At 40.3% G+C, this 20,145-nt stretch overlaps 1 protein-coding gene across 1 annotated transcript in view; it reads left to right on the plus strand.

Moving 5' to 3' along the window:
* The window catches only part of ITPKB (inositol-trisphosphate 3-kinase B), an 86,885-nt gene extending 74,546 nt beyond the window's left edge, over positions 1–12,339 (plus strand). Inside the window, exons 5-8 of the mRNA XM_077282148.1 lie at positions 1,177–1,381; positions 4,574–4,675; positions 4,802–4,873; positions 10,719–12,339. Coding sequence (XP_077138263.1) covers positions 1,177–1,381; positions 4,574–4,675; positions 4,802–4,873; positions 10,719–10,934 — 595 coding nt within the window. The 3' untranslated portion in view covers positions 10,935–12,339. The remainder of the gene's footprint in view (positions 1–1,176; positions 1,382–4,573; positions 4,676–4,801; positions 4,874–10,718) is intronic.
* The last annotated feature ends 7,806 nt before the right edge of the window (positions 12,340–20,145 follow it).

The raw sequence follows: 20,145 nt of genomic DNA on the forward strand, positions 1-20,145 counted from the left end.
GATCCAGCCATAGTGCCCCATAACAGATACAGCCATAGTGCCCCCATAACAGTTCCAGCCACAGAGCCCCCATACTAGACACAGTGTCAAAAAACCATCCCTACATAGCCGGGCCAGGTGCATTGGCTGTAACAAAGCCAGCTACAGTACCCCACAAGAGGTCCAACCACGGTGCTCTCATTAAAGATCCAGCCATAGTACCCCCATAACAAAGCAGCTATAGTGCCCCCATAACAAAGCAGCTGTACTGCGCTTATACTAGTATCATCCACAGTCCACAACATCAGAGACAGAACCCCCATAACAGAGACCGGCGCAGATCCTGGAGCTCCTGTTTGTGGCATTGTCGTGCAGTGTTGATGTATTTCGCACATGTCGGGGACATTTCCGTGGATCCGGTCGCCCAGGTGAAGGCTGTTCTATAATTCCATAAGACCTTGACCTTTGCTCTTCAGTGTTACACTGCGGCATTGGCTTTTCTCGCGGTTCCTCCTTATCTCCTCGGCTCCTCTTCCTGTTTGCTCTCTGGAAACTCTTCCCTCGTCAGTGTAATAATTACACAGGCTATTGTTATACATATCAGCGCACAAGTTTCCATTGTCGACAAGACCCGAAGCAGAGCGAAAAGCGAACGGATCCAAAATACATGGACAATAAGGCGCACACCCTGTCCTTCCGTACAGCCCACCACAGGGACTGGGAGAAGGGGTCCAGAGGCCTTCAACGTCAGACCGACCTTCCCAGCTCGGCCATGGCATTAAAAATGCGTATCTAATCATATCATATTTAATCCGTCACCTTATAATAAAAAAAGTCTGATAAGTATGAAAACTGTCCGCCACGCTGGAGGACCCGACAGTCATGTATTGTATGGTTAACCACTCACTTGAATGAGCGCCATGTGATACCACTCTTCTCCTGCAGTGGCCACTGTAGGAATAATGTGCAGCTCTTTACAGCTGGCGATCATAGGTGATCAGTGGGGATTTCAGATAAAATTAGCAGACCTTTGTTTAGAGAAGGGGTTGTCCGGATGAGACCACCCTTTTAAAGAGTTTTTTATGGATCTTAACATCTGTTTATTACCAAATTTTAAAGCAGAGATGATAATGATGTGACAGCTGAGACGCTTCTTTCCTCCTTCTCTGATATCTACTGATGTGTCACCGTATGCAGGACCTACTTAGAGGAAGAGCTGACCAAAGCCAGGAAAAAGCCAAGTCTACGGAAGGACATGTACGTCAAGATGATCGAGGTCGATCCCAGCGCCCCAACTGAAGAAGAAAACCAGCAGAGGGCGGTCACCAAACCACGATACATGACATGGAGGGAAACCATCAGCTCCACCGCCACCCTGGGCTTCAGAATCGAAGGCATAAAGGTACAGAACAGAATTAAAGGGGTACTCCATCTTCATTTAAAAACACCTCTGACCTCTGGTGAACTTTCCATGTACGGACCCCAAGTTAGGTCCATACAGGGTTACAGTCTTCAGATATAAACAAGAATGTCTGCTTATCAGCTGGCCATTGTTATATCACTCAGGACATTGTTATATAACGGCTGTGTCCCATACGTGACCGGCCGCCGTGTCTCAGGAAGGATGTATACCGCTGTAGGTTCACTAATGGGATCATACAGGATGTGTATTTTCCTTCCATCATGTCAGCGCCTTCCTTTAAGGAAATGAGCCTGGAGTATTTAAGTGACTTCACACTTGACGTGAGGTTTGCTGTCGCCTGCAGCGGTGACTGACGTTTTTTCAGTTGTATCAATACTATTTTTACTACTAAATACTAAATTGTTTTTATGCTTTTCCATCGCTCTATTTAAAAATAATATATCTAAAAGGGGACCTTTATAAATTTAATTTGAGTACTTAGACTATTTGCTGCTATTTCGCTGACTCTAGAACAGTTTTCCTTTTTCTTCTGTGCCTTCCTGTTCCAAAGTTATGCCCCTTTAATAATGGTGCATATTTTTCCTTCGACTAACTGGGGGGCGTGTACCACCAAACTTCTCTGTGGGCGTGGCCGTGTTTTGATTGGTCAGCACCATAGGAGTCAACAGCAAACGCCCACAGAGAAATTCTGTGGTATACGCCCAGTTAGCGGAAAGGAAAATTTGCACCATTACTATCATTGGGCATAACTTTGGAATGGAGGGGCATAGACAAAAAAGAAAAACGGTCCCAGAATCAGTGGAACAGTGGCAATTGGAGGAGATCCTCAGTTTTAATTTATAAAATGAATAGAAAGTCCCCTTTAAGTTTAAAATAAGCGTTTTTCTTTGTATTTACGTTTGTCAGGGCCAGTTGTATTTTTAAGCAGGTATGGAGACTTAATAAAAAATGTAAAAACAAAACTTATTTTTCCAAAATATGCATGAAAAAAATAAAAAAATATAAAAGTTTATATAATGCCCCTTTTTCTTCTATAGAAATATGCATAATTATCCGAACTAATAAAAAAATATACAAAAAAAATGCAAAAAAAAAAATAAAAAAATTCTGAATCTCTGTTTTCGGGTTGATAATCAAAAAGTCATGTAGATCCCAAAATTATAATACAAACTACAGCTTGGACCACAAAATCAAGCACCCCGTTATGTAAAAGTAATGGCTCTCGGTATATGAATAGAACGACTGACGTGCGGAGGAGCAATATTGTAGGGGACATGCCAGAAATGGATTCATATAAAAGTCTAGGTCGCTGCAGGGAGAGTTGGATTCAATAGGAAATAAAAGCGATGTCTGGAAAGTTCCCTTACATGGAGCATCGTGTGAATGCTGCCAGAAGCGAAATACATGGAGATTTAATAAAGAAATACCTGCGCCTGGAGCCCAGTGCCAAAACCGAAATATGACTCTCTGAGACCATAGCTCTGGAATATGGACTTATTTCTCTTTTTTTTTTTATTGTCGTGATTGTCTTGTAGCAGTATGACACTTTTGTAAATCACTTCAATAAGGAGATTTCATGGCCCCTGGCTGCAATCTGACAGGATCTCCCCAAATTAGTTATAATTTTACCTATTGACTTTTGACTTTTGGGTTTTCCTTGGCTGTAAGCCATAATCATCAACATTAACAGAAATAAACACGCGAAATAGATCACTCTGTGTGTAATCACTCTATAGAATATAGGAGATTCACTTTTTGTATTGAAGAACTGAAATAAATTCACTTTTTGATGATATTCTAATTTTGTGAGAAGCCCCTGTATAGTTTCCATCTTTGGGTATTCACAGCAGGTGCAGCTTTTTACAGCCACCGGTGTCCATTGCTCTGCGATGGCGGCACTACATACAATTCTGCATGTGATATTGTTATATGGCAACATTGTATCCCTTCATGTCATTCTGTAGTAGCCGTAATATAGGATAATGGGATAGAAATAATCAATTTTTTCACAAATATTTACATTCGAGTTTTATTTACCTTTTACCCTTTTTGCTTTATTTTTTCCCTTTATGTTCCCCCCGTGTTTTCATGGGTTTCCTCCGGTTTCTCCGTTTTCCTCGTTTTCCTCCCACACTCCAAAGACTGATAGAGAATCTAGCCTGTGAGCCCCGATGGGGACAGTGATGATGTCTGTAAGACGCTATATCAGCGAGTAAAATGAATAAATACATTCTTTCTCGGTCTGCCATGAACATTTATTTATTTTTACGTCCGGGACTTGGACGCTGACCACAAAAACCACTGATAACCTTTAAAATGTGCCGGCAGCGCGATGCAGGAAAAGACTAAAATAATATTTTTTGTTTGTTAGTTTGCGTTAAATTAAATTCCCTCTGTAGCTGCGGAGAAATGTCAGCGATATTTAAGAAACTAACCTTGACCTTTTATTTTGGTGTTGCAATTATTTTTGTGATTTTTTTTTAAATATTTATATATGTATTTCTTAACTTTTTTTTTTCTTGCCAAACCAGATAATCTGGATGCTGCATGTGTAACTAACATCCTTAAAATCACAAATCACCTGACATTTAATCCCCCAGTCTGTAACTCGTTGCCTAAAATAAATAAATATATATATATATTTTTATTTATTATTAGTTGTATTTTTTCGTAGTTAGGTTTCATGGCCGCCTCAAGAAAATAGCGATACAGCTATAAAGTCAGACTCCAGCTTCGATACACTGTATATTGGAGGCTGCAGAATTTGGAAATTCCACTCCTTATCTTAATCTCGACTTTCTGCTTTGTCTCTCCGCCATGCTTTATACTGCAGCTCTGATTGTCCAAATTGTCAGCTGTATTTCTATAGAATAATTACACTCTAAATCATCTCATTTTCTTTTTTGTTTGTAATAAATCAGTACAAACATTGCCGCTTTTGGTGTCTACTTTCCACAACTGTTGCAAAAAGTAGTGAAACGGCAATTAACTCCAATATATATATATATACTGTTTATTGGAGACTGAGGTCTTCTGAAACCCTCCTTCCTTACTTAAGTCACACCGGAAGCTTAAGTTGCTTCTTTGTCTCTCCGCCATGCTTTACACTGCAGCTCTGATTGTCCATTGTAAATCTAACTCATCTTTTTTGTGTTTTGTTTCTTTTTGCAGAAGGAAGACGGAACTGTGAACAAAGACTTTAAAAAGACCAAAAGCCGAGATCAAGTCATGGCCGCCTTCCGAGAGTTTACAAAAGCCAATGCTACTATTTTAGTAAGTGCTGCGAGTCTCGTTACGGCTGCTTGATTGACTTAAAGGGGTAGTCTCGATTTAAAGGTCCTTGGTATGTCCGCAGGATAGGACATATAAACTTGATAACACCTATTTTTATTTTTGCAGAAGTCTTACCTGACCCGTTTAGAAGATATCCGCACCATATTGGAACAGTCTCACTTCTTCAAGACCCACGAGGTGAGTTAGAATTCCGGGTCGTGACTCGATACTCGACATTCCAATTGAAAATTTTACTGTGTGGCCACCAGATGGCGCTGTATTTGGATGACAGAAGACCACCCTGTAGTCATAAAAGGGGGAAAAAATGAACTCTCAGAGAGCGCTACTGTATTCTCACTGGGGAAAGAGGAGTACGCCGCCGCCTGACAGCTCTGTCCCCTCCAGACAATTCTCCCGCCTATGAGAAAAAAGATCGGACATGTTACGTTTCAACATGCCCAATCACGGGATCATTATCATGGAGGAGAATTTATACAACGCCATAAACATTAGCCGCCTGGACGGTCCCATTGATATTGATGAGAATGGCCAACATGTATGTAATGTGTATGGCCACCTTAAAGGGGTTGTCCACCTCTGATTTATTTTTTAAGGACCCAGAATGGTCAAAAATAAAAAAATAATTAATGTATTCTCTGTTTACTGATCGATATCTTCCACTACTACATGGGTTCTCAGGGGGTCCTCTTCCAGTTGATCATAGGTCACTGGTTGGGCACATGCCTGTGTGGCCATAGGAGGAAGCAAAGAGACCAAGCGAGTGAATGGAAACCTCACAGTGGAGGATCTGTTGCAATGTATCAGTCTAGTGAACTAAACACAGCGACGGCGACTTCCATTCATTGATAGCAAGCAGAGATCTTAATGAGCACAAAGATTATTATACTAAGCTGCACCGACCCCTCGGCCGATCCTCAGATCAGGGACCTCTTGGCCGAGGACCCTGCCGCTCGCTGTTGGAATGCGGGCTGCGTCAGCCCCCCGACATAGTGTAACCTGTATTTATGGGGTCTCACTCCGCTCACTTAGCAACAAGAGCAAATATTGTTTGAGCCGATTAAAATGAGAATTCTGCCACGACCCGATGTTTATTTATATGGCCGAGGAGATGAATATTCCCCAGTGTCTCCGCCATGTGGGACGTTTTCTCTGACTTCTGCCAGGACACTTGTCCCTTCACAGGACTTTACAGGGGTCAGCATCTCCCGTGGAGAGGAATTCTGCAAGACACTGAGACCCCCGAAGACGGAATATTCCATGGAGGCCACCGCAGGCGCGGGAAACAATCGCTGGTTTCATTGACAAATTTGGCATAGAATGAACATTGCGGAGAGAGAAATCCAATACTGAATAGTAAATGAGAAGAAGTATTGTTAGGACAAGAGTTCTGTGTCTCTGCAGCTCTCTAGAAAAGCTGGGTGACTCTCAATATGGCTGTCTGTGCAGCATCCATAGGTGTGGTCACCCAACTTTCCCATCACTCAGCTTTTCAGCCACCCAACTTTCCCATCATCATGTTTTCCCGTCACTCAGATTTTCAGTCATCCAGCTTTCCAGTCACTCAGTTTTCCCATCAGCCAGCTTTCCCGTTGCCCAGCTTTCCATTCATCCAGCTTTTTGATTACCCAGTTTTGTTATTTTCCAGCATTCCAAGCACCCAGATGTCACATCACACAACTTTACCACGGCCCAGTTTTCCCATCACGTCACCCAGCATTCCTGTCACCCAGCTTTTTTATAGCCCAGCTTTCCCATCACCCAACTTTTCTATCACCAAGTTTTCCCATCACTCAGATTTTCCGTCATCCATTTTTCCCATCACCTAACTTTCCTGTCACTCAGATTTCTTATCACTCAGTTTTTCCGACTTCTAGCTTTCCCATTGCCCAGCTTTCTCAATACCCAGCTTTTCACTCATCCAGCTTTCCTATAACTTAGTTTTCCCATTTTCCAGCTTTCATGCTATCCAGCTTTCCTCGCAATCAGCTTTCCTATCACTCAGCTTTCCCACCATCCAGCTTTTCCATCATCCAGCATTTCTATCACCCAGCTTTGCTGTCACCCAGCTTTCCTATCACCTAGATTTCTTATCACCCAGCTTTCCCACCATCCAGTTTTTCCATCATCCAGCATTTCTATCACCTAGCTTTCCCATTATTCAGCATTTTATGCAGTAGAATGCATAATTGTAAGGCTATTGCATAAATATCCCCCCCCCAGAATCCCCTACTCGGAGCTGATGGCAGCGGCCTCCTTCGTGCTCCGTCCTGTTCCCTTTATGGACACGTCTCGGTCGCTCTTTGCTGGAGAGGTGACTTCATTGTGGCTTTGCTGCAGGGAGCAGCAGATATTTGCCTCTTTATGATGCGATATCCGCTCTGTGCCATCTGTTTGCTCGTATAACATGTACCTGGAAAGGTAAATATTCGGTGGAGGGCACCGCGCCCTGGCATGCAGTCCTCAGCCCCAGAGGCATGGCTCAATGACAAGGTGTATGTGCTCTGTGCCCTGTGATAGGACACTGTGTGGTCTCTGCCATCTGTAGTATCATTGCGCCTCTATTACTATAACATTACAGAAACTACAGGGTTCTAGAGCATTGCTGATCCTTGTGGTTCTGGAGAACTACTGATACTTAGGATTCAAGAATATTACTGATACTTAGTCCTCTACTGATACTTGGAGTTGTGGAACATTTTTATACGAGATTCTAGAACATTTCTGATACTTTTTGAGACATTGCTGATATTTGAGGTTCTGGAGCATTAGTAATGTCTGGATTTCTAGAACATTACCGATACTTGTGGTTCTGAAGAACTGCTGATACTCAGGATTCTAGAATATTACTGATACTTAGTCCTCTACTGATACTTGGAGTTGTGGAACATTTTTACAATACGAGATTCTAGAACATTTCTGATCATTTTTGAGACATCGCTGATATTTGAGGTTCTGCGGAATTATTAATGCCTGGATTTCTAGAACATTACTGATAATTGGAGTTGTGAAACATTTTTATATATGAAGTTCTACAACATTGCTGGTACTTGGGATTCTGAAGCATTACCAATCATTATTGAGAGGTGCGGTACTGAAGCATTATTAATACTTGGGATTCTGGAACATTATAAATGCTTGGGTCTGTGGAGCACTACTGATACTTGGAGATCTCTAACATTTCCTGTAATTGGTATTTTGGAGCATTAATGAAACTTGTGGTTTTGGAGCCTTACTGATACCTGAGGTTCTTGGGATCCTGCAGCATTACTGACACTTGGAGGTCTAGAGTATCACTGATTCTTGAAGTTCTAAAACATTACTGGTGCTAGGTGTCCCAAAGCATTACTGAGACTTGAGGTTCTGGAACATTATTGATATTTAGGGTTCAAGAACATTATTGATGCTTACTGCTCTAGAACTTTACTTATAGGTGCTCTTCAGCATTACTGATACTTGGGGATCTATAATATTAGTGATTATTGGGATTGTGGAACATTAATGATACTTTACTGGTAATTGGGGGTCTGGAGCATTGTTGAAACTTGTGGTTCTGGAGCATTACTGGAGCTTGGAGTTCTAGAACAATACTGATACTTGTAGTTATAGAACATTGCTGATATTTTGGGTTCTAGAACATTACTAACAATTCGATCTAGAAGAATGTTACTAATGCCTGAGGTTCGTACAAAGCACTAATTAGGGGTTCAGAAAGCATTCTTGATATTTAGGGTTCTTGAGCAAAACTGAGCCACAGAGCTTGGAGATTTACTGACATGTGAAATTCTTACTGACACCGGGGCCCAATTCATCACGTGCATTTTTTTAAGTCAATTTCCTTTTTTTATCTTCTAATATTCACTGACTTTTTTTGTGCCAACCCCGTAAAAAACGGATCTTAGGTTCATGAATTTTCCTTTAATAATGGTCCTTTTTTCTTTCTTTGACCAGTTTTTTTGCAATAATTTAAAGCATAGAGTCACACGTTTTGCAAAAAAAAAACCCTAAAAACAAAAATGCTCAAAAAATTCTGGGGTTTATAAAATGACTTTGGGAAAAGACTAGATAGAGCAAATTGGCCACAAATTTTGCAACGATTTAATCAGGTGAAAACATCTGGAAAACTTAAAGTACGACCACAGTGGGGAACTGAAATATGAAAACCGATGAACTCATATAAAAAGGCAAAAAATGGAAAAACTAATTAACTACACGTTGCAAAACACCAAAAAAAAAAATCAACATTAAATGCAATAATGAATTGGGCTCTTAGTGTTCTAGAACATTTCTTGGTGTCCTAGAACATTTCTGTGGTCGGGTTCTGGACAGTAATGGAACCTTCGCTATAAGTTTTGATGCAGATTTATCCCATTAAATGCTGGTAGAAATGAATTTCAGTTTCATGAGCCCCGGGTTATCCTGTGTCTAGAAGTCTCTTGTTCTCTAGTTTGGCCGTTCAGCTGCCATCATGATAGACTTGGTGCGGGTTTCGGTGCACAGAGCTTCCATTGCGGAGCTTTTTATAGGCTACAGCAAGCTGCTAAATATGGCTCCTTGTGAAACACAATATATCTTAATCTTTTTTTTATGACTCATTTACCGTACAACAAAGCTCTTATTATCTCCTTAGAAGCGTTAATAGTTTTATGCCGGCTGCCTGCACACGAGAGCGAGCGCAGAGCCAAGTACATTGGCTTAGGGGATAGTAGGATTTACAGCAGAATTCGGAACTGACATGTGCAAATGACACCAGCAACAATTGCTTAATTGGTTACATCCCGAGAATGCGTTTGTGTCTTCATAAAAAGTTCAGTAACTTTATAGGTTTTACTTTACTTTTTTTTTTTTTGTTTTAGTCTTTATCCTCCATTCACATCCAGAGCTGCTCTCAAAAATTTGGGCTCAATATCGGACTTAGCTACGTTTTGTGTGCATTTTGAGACTATCAGGGGTAATAATCGCATTTTGAATATGTAATTATTAGTTAGTCATTATTTGGGATGTTTTTTAGAATTCACATCCAGAGCTGCATTCATAATTCTTCTGAGCCCCTGAAGGTTTCTGTATGCTCTCTAGGATCACGTGACTTTGCCTCTATACCGAGTAATCCAATTCACAATCCAAGAAAATTTGGGAATATCCCAATCCAAAAAAGAAAGCGGGGTTTACATAAACCCGACACAAAGGTGAGCATTGCGTGAAAAAAAATGGGGGCGGGACTTAAAGGGGTTGTCTGGTGAAAAAAAATTATTACCTATCCGCAGGATATTTGGTAACTTATTGATCAGTAGGGGTCCGACCGCTGGAACACGCACCAATCGGCTGAATGGGGCATTTTTATTTTTAGTCCACTCCATTCACTCTCTATTGTGCTCCGCTATTTCTGGCAGCCTCATGGAGAATGAATGAAGCAGCAGTCAGGACATCAATATTGTAATGGGGATAAAAATGTCCCATCAGTAATAAAAATTCCCCGATCAGTGAGGGTTCCATCAATCGGACCCCCATCGATCAGTAACTTATCACCTATACACTTTCAGTGTCCTGCAGTCACATCATATGAGGCACTTCGGGACTACTGATTGGCTGAAAGGGATCATGTGATACACCATGTGGGCACATGTAAACAGGAAGTGATGTTTTTGGTCCTTTTGGGGGTCTGTTTACTTCGTGTAATGCTGTACCCACAAATGTATAACGATGACAATATCATTATTTTTATTGGTCCATCACAGTGATAGATTGCCTTTACTTTTTGTGCGGAAGCCCCTTTAAAAGTGAGGATGTCATTTAAAGAGGTTAGAAAATCATGGCTACTTTCTTCTACGAACAGCTCCACAGGTTCAGTCTGGTAAAGGAGCTCCGCTGAAATAATAGCTTTGGCTGAGCTGCAGTACCAGACATAACCTGTGGGCAGGTGTGGGGCTGTTTTTGAAAATGTTTTTTTAGTCCTGTAAAAACCCCTTTAAATGAGCTAACGAGCTTGATTAGGTCGTTAAACATTTTTTTTGTGTTCCTTCTTCAGGTCATTGGAAGCTCTTTACTTTTCATCCACGACAAGAGGGAACAAGCCAAAGTCTGGATGATCGACTTTGGAAAAACCACGCAGTTACCGGAAAGCGAAGAGCTGAACCACAGGATAGCCTGGGTGGAGGGCAACCGCGAGGACGGCTACCTGTACGGACTCGATAATCTGATAGACATCCTCAAAGAGATGGCAGACGAGAAAGATATTAATTAACGGGGTCGGGGTGGGGTCATCCTTCTCCCGACAGACACTCCATGAATGCACTACAGGCCGCTTATAGGGGTCACCCACCTACGGATACTGGAAACCCTGCAGTGACCCTCTGACCGTAATAGGGTGGATAAAGACCTATTTTTATATTAATGCCGCGATCGGTGATTTTTTTTTTTTTGTAAATATTCGCCAGAACAAAGAGACTTTTTTTCTTTTTTTTAACCAGAATATTCTATAGACTTGTAGGCGACTATTTCTTTATCCTGAGTCTCGTCGTCTTTTTATCCTTTATCCTAATATCCTATTAACTCGTACACCTGCCAGTGATACACAATGGAGGCTGCCATTTTTCTCTCCACCCCCAGATGGTGCAGCCTCATAATTAAGATGTCCAAAACTCTATTCATGGCTTCTTCTTAAAGGGCACTCGTCACCAGATCAAAAGTGGCCAGTCTTTGCTACTATTTTATTCCTGCTGCTCCCCTGAATAATACGGTTTTTGTTTTTTCTAAATCCGCCATACGGTATAAGAGATATGAGCCTTTTTATTTAGTACTAATTTTTTTTAGCGTGTTTACAAGGGGGCGTGGCTCACAGGATGCTTTGAGGGGCGTGGCTCTAGTGTGATCTGTGAGCCACGCCCACTTTATGAAGACCATAAAAAATAGCACTAAATAAAAAGTCCCATATCTTTTGAACCGTATGGCGGATTTAGAAAAAACAAAAACTGGAATACTCAGGGGAGTGGTGGGAATAAAGTAAGAGCTAAAACTGGAAACTTTTAACCTGTTGACAGGTCCTCTTTAAAGAATAGTTATATGGCCCAGAAAATGGCTGCTCCCATTGTCTGTCGGTTCACAGTAACATTTTCAAGCCTGAGTTTAATGAAAGGTTTGTGTGTCGTACCACGTTGTGCCCACATTGCCTGCCATGTCTATTTCAAATATCCTCATTAGATTGTAAGCTCTTTGATTTAGTCGCTTTGATATAAAAGGTGCTTACATAACCCTAAAGATTCACAGTAATACTCATAAAGCAGTTCCAGTCCAATGTGAACTTTCCCACCTGTTCAGTTCCATATTTTTGTCCATAGGGGGCAGTACTGATATATTGAACAGTAATACACTCAAAGCCGTTGTCACACCCCTTCCCCAGTCTGCACTGCAGGGGGCGACGATGAGCACTAATTTATAGATTACCTGCCTAAAAAATTAATATTATAACCCAAAGCAACCAATCAGAGAGCTGCTTTAATTTTTCCTAATTTTTTTCCATGAGCACTTTAACCCCTTTTTGCCATGTCCATTTTTCCCCCTTCTTCCAAAAGGCATACTTTTTAATTTTATGACGTCTTTTTTGCAGCACGACATCATTCAATTTACCATATAATGTATTGAAAAACGTGAAAAAAAAAATCAAAGTGCGGTGAAAAGTTGCAAAAAAATTCCCTTTCCGACATTATTTTTTTGGGGGGATTTCGTTTTTTACAGCAGTAAAAAAATGACCTGGAAATGTGATTCTCCCGGTCAGTATGACGATCCCAAATTTGTGTATATTTTTTTCTTAAAAACATATTTTATTTAAAAATTCTAAACTTTGTAAAAAAAAATGTATTTGTGTCACCATTTTCTTTTCTTTTTTTAATGGCATTTAATGTACGGGTTAATACATTTATAATTTCATAGATTGGACATTTCTGGTGATAGCAAATATGTTTTTTTTTTGTTTTTTTATTTATTTATTTTTTTGGGGAAAAGAAGTGGGATGATTCAAACTTTTAAAATTTTTTAAACTTTTTTTTTTAGTTAATTTTTACTTTTTTTTTTTTTTTTACTTGAACCTCTGATTACAGGTACAAACCTGTCTTGACCTGGGCCTATGGTAGACCCCCTAGTTGCCAATGTTAGCAATCGACACCCAGAGATCTATATGACACTGTCAGAGATTACCGGCAGCATGTAAATGGTTAACCACAGTTATTGGAGCGCTGCTCCCACTCCATACACCCCACTCCCACCCAACGTATGACTATTACGTCCTATGTTAGTAAGGGGTTAATAAATGAAAGCTGAGTTCTGATTGGTTGCTATGAACAGCAGAGACAGACTTGATAAATAAGCCCCAGTGACTGTGCTCCACCCTGAGAGTATATATAATATATATATAATATATATATATATACACCGGTATATATAGAATTTCATGGATCCACTGACTGGGAATTACACAGTAAATCTATGAAAGAAGCCAAATGGAGGGGCAGAGTAATAAAATATTTTAAGGCACTTTTACGACCATCAATTATCACTACTTGTGACATTTCCTATAAAGGGTAATTAAGATCAATGCTGATCATTTCCATAAAAGCCTTTCTGTGCAGGATGTAGATAATTAGAATATGAAGCACATCCAATACAATACACCTCTAAAATAGGTTGAAAAAAAAATTTAATTCTAAATTTAAAATATAAAAATTCCAGAGGCTTTAAGTACTGAAATCATGGCAGCGCCAGTTAGATACTAAATCATCGTATTGGAGATTATTCTGGATATTTACATAGTGAACCTTTCCGTGTAGAATTATTTCCAAACGAAAATATTTACAATATAAATTGCTAAATCTTGTTAATTTTTGTTCCCCATTAATAACTGTGGTGCTGACTGCCACCTAGTGGCAACATAGGGAACTGCATTTTCCAATGTTTTTCTGGTAATTTCATTTTATGGTTGTATTTTCCTGAACAATTTGTCTTTTCAGGATATCCTCCCCAGAGACTGTGGTCACTGGATTATCCACCTTTACTCATTAGCAGATATCCGGGTCCCCTTTGTGACTCTTCATCCAGTGCACTGATGCTGTTTACTCCACTAATGCCATTTTTTTTTCTACAAAAACAAGCAAAAAAATATTTAAACAAGTTTCCTGTCAATTTCCAAGAGCTGAACAAAGCATGTTCCTCAATATCCGCAGTGGGCTTAAGGGCTCACGTGTTTGTAATGAGGAAGATGGGGATCACATAGTAAAAACAAACAAAAACTATGCCGCTATGCAAGCCTCAATTTGCAAATTTATAATGAAAATTACAGCATGTACCCCTCATTAAACATTGGTTGTAATCCTCCATGTTTAATCTTTAATGTGTAATATTCTAGTCTAGGACAGTACATATTGTACCAAAAGTTGTGAGCATTCATTGTATTCAGTCATGGCAAAGTTTTCATCTTTAATTTGTAATATTCCAGTCTAAAACAGTACATATTGTACTGGAGGATCTGTAGGTTGGTTGTAATCCTCCATGGTAATTTTTGCATCTTTAATGTGTGATGTTCTAGTCTACAACAGTACATATTGTACTGGAGGATGTGAACATTGGTTGTAATCCTCCATGATAATTTTTGCATCTTTAATGTGTGATGTTCTAGTCTACAACAGTACATATTGTACTGGAGGATGTGAACATTGGTTGTAATCCTCCATGGTAATTTTTACATCTTTAATGTTCAAAATTGTAGCTTAGAACAGTACATATTGTACTGGAGGATGGGATGTGTCCACAGATAATATTTAATCTTACAATGCACATGGTCTAATTAATTTAACAAGCCATTAAGTTAATATTCTACCGCCAAATGTAAATATATAAGCCGCCATAATTTGCGTCCTTATAAACAGGATGCAGAACAGCGGTCAGCAGTGCCCCCCGTTGGTCAGAACAGCGAACTGCACAAGGCCGTTAGGACATAGTAGGCCTCGGAGTAGAGTAACGGGGCATGTCACCTTAATAGTGGAGCATTGCACTAGTGAGGCTGGAGGCACGGGTGCGCCTTATTTAAGAGAGAGTTTCTAATATGACTTTTTAGAAACTGATTGTATGACTCGTAAAGTGCAGTGTAGGCGCAGTGTGGGCCCAAAACTTCAATACAGTCCCCATTTTGCATAAAAGATTAAATTACTAGCCCCCGTAAACATTATCATATCACAGAGCAGGCGGTGGCCATTTTATTTTTGTTGTGTACCATACCGGCCAATCAGAATTAAGCTTACGAATATTAATGGCATATGATTGGCAGTTAACGGTGAAAGCATAGTGGACCTCATTCATAACAACCAATCAGATCACAGCTTAGACCACAAGGAAAATAAGAGCCTCAATGTGATTGGTTGCTACGGGCAATGCCTATGTCCACACTGGTTTCTATGCAGTTGGAACCATTTTTAATTAATACATTCCCAATAATCAAAGCTGTACAGTTGTTTTATCTGTCTTCTTTCTACCCATTGACCTTTTCTGTCATTGAATCTCTTCAGTCATTTCCTTATAGATTTCTGGGGAAGATGGGGACAACCAAAATGGCCGCCGTGCCAACATTCACAGACCTGTGTAGTTAGGATGCAGTAGCCGCTGACTAGACAGATTTGTGAGTGTGATGAAACGGTGGACATTTTGGTTTTGTACAATCAGAAAAGGCAGAACGGATTTTTTTTCTCCTCTGGGGGCTCCATATTGTATATTTCCCTCCCCCGTTTGCCGGCACGTTTACATTGTTACATGTAGATATTTATATCATCCGTATATTATAAAGTGCCTTAATAACTTGCTTTTTTCCTGTCAGGTTTTTAATTTATATTTATTGTATTTTTTTTATTGCACGGGACACTAACAGCATGGCGGCGCGTGTGTTATTCCGGCTTGGTCAGTCTTATATTGCGGCATGTCTCGCTGTACAGACGGTTTGCGGGGGCTGTTTTCTCATGGCGGGCGGCGGGTGGGAGGGTTTTCTGGAACGTGTTTCTTTGCTGTGAATATTACCTGGTACATGCTTTAGTTTGGATGTAGAGGACGCACCTCCTCCGGTGCCTCTAGCCCCGCTTATCCAATAAAGGCATGTATATGAGACTTCTCTGGTGTTTGTGGGTTTTTATGAGGTCGGAGTGACTGGTGCAGCCATCATTCCCTCAGAGATGGCTATATACAGGGTGTCGCGATTGCGGGGTGCAGAGGTAGCGGTCATATCCAGGGTCTGGTACTGAGGGGACGTGATATCCTTCTGCTACATAAGAAGACACCAATGCCATAAATCATATGTGGTCTATAGGTGGGCCTGCTTGGAGTTTACATTGGGGTCCAGGAGCTTCAGGACTTCTCACTATAGCTGACTGGTTGGCTATGGTGGGTCCCCCTCATTTCCACACTCTCGCATATTTTTCTCCCCAAGCTTCCCTCCTGCACATACACATCTCTCAGATGGACGCCCATCTTGGATAGGCAACCGGCACAGCCCCTCTGCCGTTCATAGGTCACAGACAGTGGTATAACTTGGGTCCCACCAATCGTGACATAGTAGTCTAATATGGAAAGAGGACCTTCTAACCACTTAGATGCTATGGTCGCTGCTCACCACGGCATCTAAGGGGGTTGTGACCAGAACTAACTTCAATGGCAGAAATTACAAATGGGTGTCTAAGGTTGGTTGCTTCTTTCGCATGAGATCACGCCATATAAATCCTCCATACTCCTGCTGTATGTATATATATGGGAAAAGTGGGTATATTCCCGGCAGGGATGGCACCAAAACTTATGTCTCTATTCTCATTTCTCACTCCACCTACGGGTCCCCACATCTCTACCTACTGTGTCCCAAACTACAAGAACCCACCATTTTCTGGACCTGGACCCCGGGAGCCTTTCTCCATCACCATCCAGCAACTTTATAAAGGAAACCTTCCTGCCACCAACTCTTGACAGTGTTAAAAAAAAAAAAGCTGTAAGAAGATTTCTATAGGTGTCCAGCCCAGGAAGAGGTAAGACTGCGTGAGTGAGAAGATGAAAACCTCATAAAAAAAAAAAAAAACAGAAATCCATAAGGTTCGTCAGCAAAGGCAATACCCAAATATGTATGATAGATCGCTGATTGTCGGTGTGCCTGAGTGCAAGGAATAATAACAAAAAATAATAATAAAGATAAAAAAATATATATTCATTAAAAATAAAAAGTAACAATCACAGACAAGAAAAAAATTCTGAAAAAAAAAAAGTAACGATCACAGACAAGAAAAAAAATCTGAAAAAAAATAAAAAAACAATCTAATAAATAAAATACAATTACAAAAATGAAAAAGAAAGTCACAAAATAAACCCATAATCAAAAAAATTAACAGAGCCTTTACTACACTGTGCCACTAATCTTATTTTAGAATGGCAATCTTAAGTCTCTTGGGGCTTGTTGAATAAAGATGGTGTCGACCAAAACATGACATTACTGTGCACCGTTTGCATTGAATACATTTTACTTTCATTGATATTTTGGAGTGCAGGATACCGTTTTACTATGGGGTTGGACCCTATCCGAGTACCAGGAATCCTAGAAGTGCCATATTTCTTTATCTATAAAAAAAATAAAAACACATAATAAAAAAAATCACAAAAGAAATCAGAAAAATAAAAAAGCCACAATAAAAATAATCTAAAACATAAAATGACATAATCACAAAATAATCCAAAAACTACATTCCAAAAAATAAAAAAGACAATCACTAAATTAAAAAAGCACACTCAAAAAATAAAAAATCATAATCATAGAAAATTAACAAGACAATCAAAAATAAAACAGTCACAAAAGAAGTAAAAAAAGACAATCACAAGAACAAGAAAGCATAATCACAACAAATAAAGTAACAATCACAGAAGATAAAAACAAATCACAAAAATCAAAAAGACAATCACAAAAAATAAAACGGCATGTTCACAAACATTAAAAATGCATAATCACAAAAAAAAAAAAAGAATTATATAATCACAATAAAAAAGATCTAATCAATAACAAAAAAATAAAGATGTTACCTTCCCCCCCAAAAAAAACGTAATGGCCAAAATGAAAGTAAAGCACAATTTTTGTTGATATCCTACATCACAAATAAGTGAGGAAAAGGCGTCAATTTGAGGGTAATATAATATGCTTAATCCAGAATAGGACTATTTTTTCCCCACATTTTTGGATTATGAGGATTGATCCTGGATTTAGACATTTGAATGATGGGTTCCATAGGGCACCGAGTTCTCTTCTGGATGAAGCAGAAGTCTATGAAGGTCTTGTCCCAAATCCATACATCATACAGTATGTGGATGATGAAGATTGATGACCTCCATCATATGTATAATATATTTGCAGATATTATGCAGTTTATGCCCTTTTAATAAGCACCATCCCAGATTGTATTGTCTACCGTACCTTACATGGTTGAGCAAACTGGAAAATGACTTACCCTAAAATGTGATACCTTTATTTTCATGATTGCTCATTAATTGTAAAAACAACCAATAACCAGAGCAGGAGATTAAGTAAAAAAATCAAATTCTTTCTGCCACCACTAGAGTGAGTTTACATATATAAATATATGTGTCCCGTAGTTGTACTCTGTCCCCGTAGCTGGAGAGGAACGGTTAGGCTACTTTCACACTAGCGTCGGGAAAGACCCGTCGCTGTGCGTCGGGCCGACGTTCCCGACGCTAGCGTGGTCTCCGCCGCACAACGGGGGCAGCGGATGTATTTTTCCAATGCATCCGCTGCCCCATTGTGAGGTGCGGGGAAGTGCGGGGAGGTGGGGGCGGAGTTACATGTAACGTTTTTTTCTCCCGACGGTCTGCTACCACACGCCCAAGCGTCGCAAAACGGACGCGACGTTTGGCAATGCGTCGCAAATGCGTCGCTAATGTTAGTCTATGACGAAAAAACGTATCCAGCAAGAACTTTTGCTGGATGCGTATTTTCGGCAAAACGACGCATTTGCGACGTATTGCAGTTAACGCTAGTGTGAAAGTAGCCTTAATTAAAGCAAACTCGACGAGGGGCAGAAGAAAAAAAAACTATGCCAAAAGCTAACCAGATATTGATCCCCTCTATATGAAATAATGTTTTCGGGAACGTCATGCAATTTACCGATATGAGAAAAGAGCTAAGTTTCTAGGCTCTTGGCAGTTGACAACTTTTGAAGTAGAACTAAATGAACCATTTTGCTAAAACTGTCCACCACCAAGCACACGACAGTATCACCACCAGACTTAAGCACATTGGTGACGAAGTCCATGGACAAATGGGTCCAGGGCTGCTACGGAACCTCGGTAGGAGATTGGAGGTTGACGAGAGGTCTCAGCCCTGGCACAGACTCTGCAATTATGGACATACTCTTCAATATCCTCACAAGCATTCTTACACCAAGAGGACCTAGAAAGAGATCTCCAAGTGGCACTAGAACCTGGGTGCCCAGATTTTCATCCCTCAACTCTGGGATAAAGCTGCGCGACAAAGCGTCAGTCTTAACATTCTTAAATCCTAGGAGACAAGTAACGACAAAATCAAGCCGGGCTTAAAAAAAAAAAAAAAAAAAAAAAGGTCCCTCCAAGCCTGTCTGGTGGTTAAGCGCTTAGCAGTGTCAAGATACAACAGGTCCTTATGATCGGTAAAGACAGATGTCTTGCCCTCTTCAACCAATGGCTCCATTTCTCAAAGGCTCTTTTAACCTCCAGAAGCTCTCGGTTACCTATATCATAATTGGACTTCTGGAAAAAAAAAAATCACGAGGATGTAGATGCCCACTTTTTTTCTGTGAAAGAACAGCTCCCATTCCAATAGCGGAAGCGTCTAACTTTACAAAGAAAGTAGCCAAAAGATGCAATTATGCAAGGTTCATTATATCATATATAATACAAAGTGCAAGGCAAAATATATAACAAAATACAATGAAGGGCATCAGTAGGTAGCTACAGAACCCATAGGTAATCAATAGTAAATGATAGAATAGTGCAGTATAAAACCTGGAAGCAGCTAACAGCTGATATACCTAAGGAGATTCACACACACGATGGGGCAAGCACAAGCTTTGCAAATGAAGTGTATTTAACCCAATAGTAAGGAATTAATTACCTTAGCCTTATGTTGCGGTGCCACTACCTCGACGCACATTTTGATAGGTGTGCCTTCCTCTGGGGAATTGGTGGGTGGAGCTGTCTAATATAAACCCTGCTGGAACGGGATAGGCCAGGAAACCTAATTTCTGCAAGAAACAGCAGGGTTAATTATTTGCAGAGACTGACAAAGACCCCTAAAGCCAAATGTAATACAACACGCAGATGCAGCAGTGCTGAGGAGTGCTGCAACAGGAAAACTCAGTGAGACGTTCTGACACGAGGAGAAGCCGCGCGGGGACCACGAT

The sequence above is a fragment of the Ranitomeya variabilis genome, chromosome 2 (genome assembly GCF_051348905.1).
Source record: "Ranitomeya variabilis isolate aRanVar5 chromosome 2, aRanVar5.hap1, whole genome shotgun sequence".
In the NCBI taxonomy this organism is placed as follows: domain Eukaryota; kingdom Metazoa; phylum Chordata; class Amphibia; order Anura; family Dendrobatidae; genus Ranitomeya; species Ranitomeya variabilis.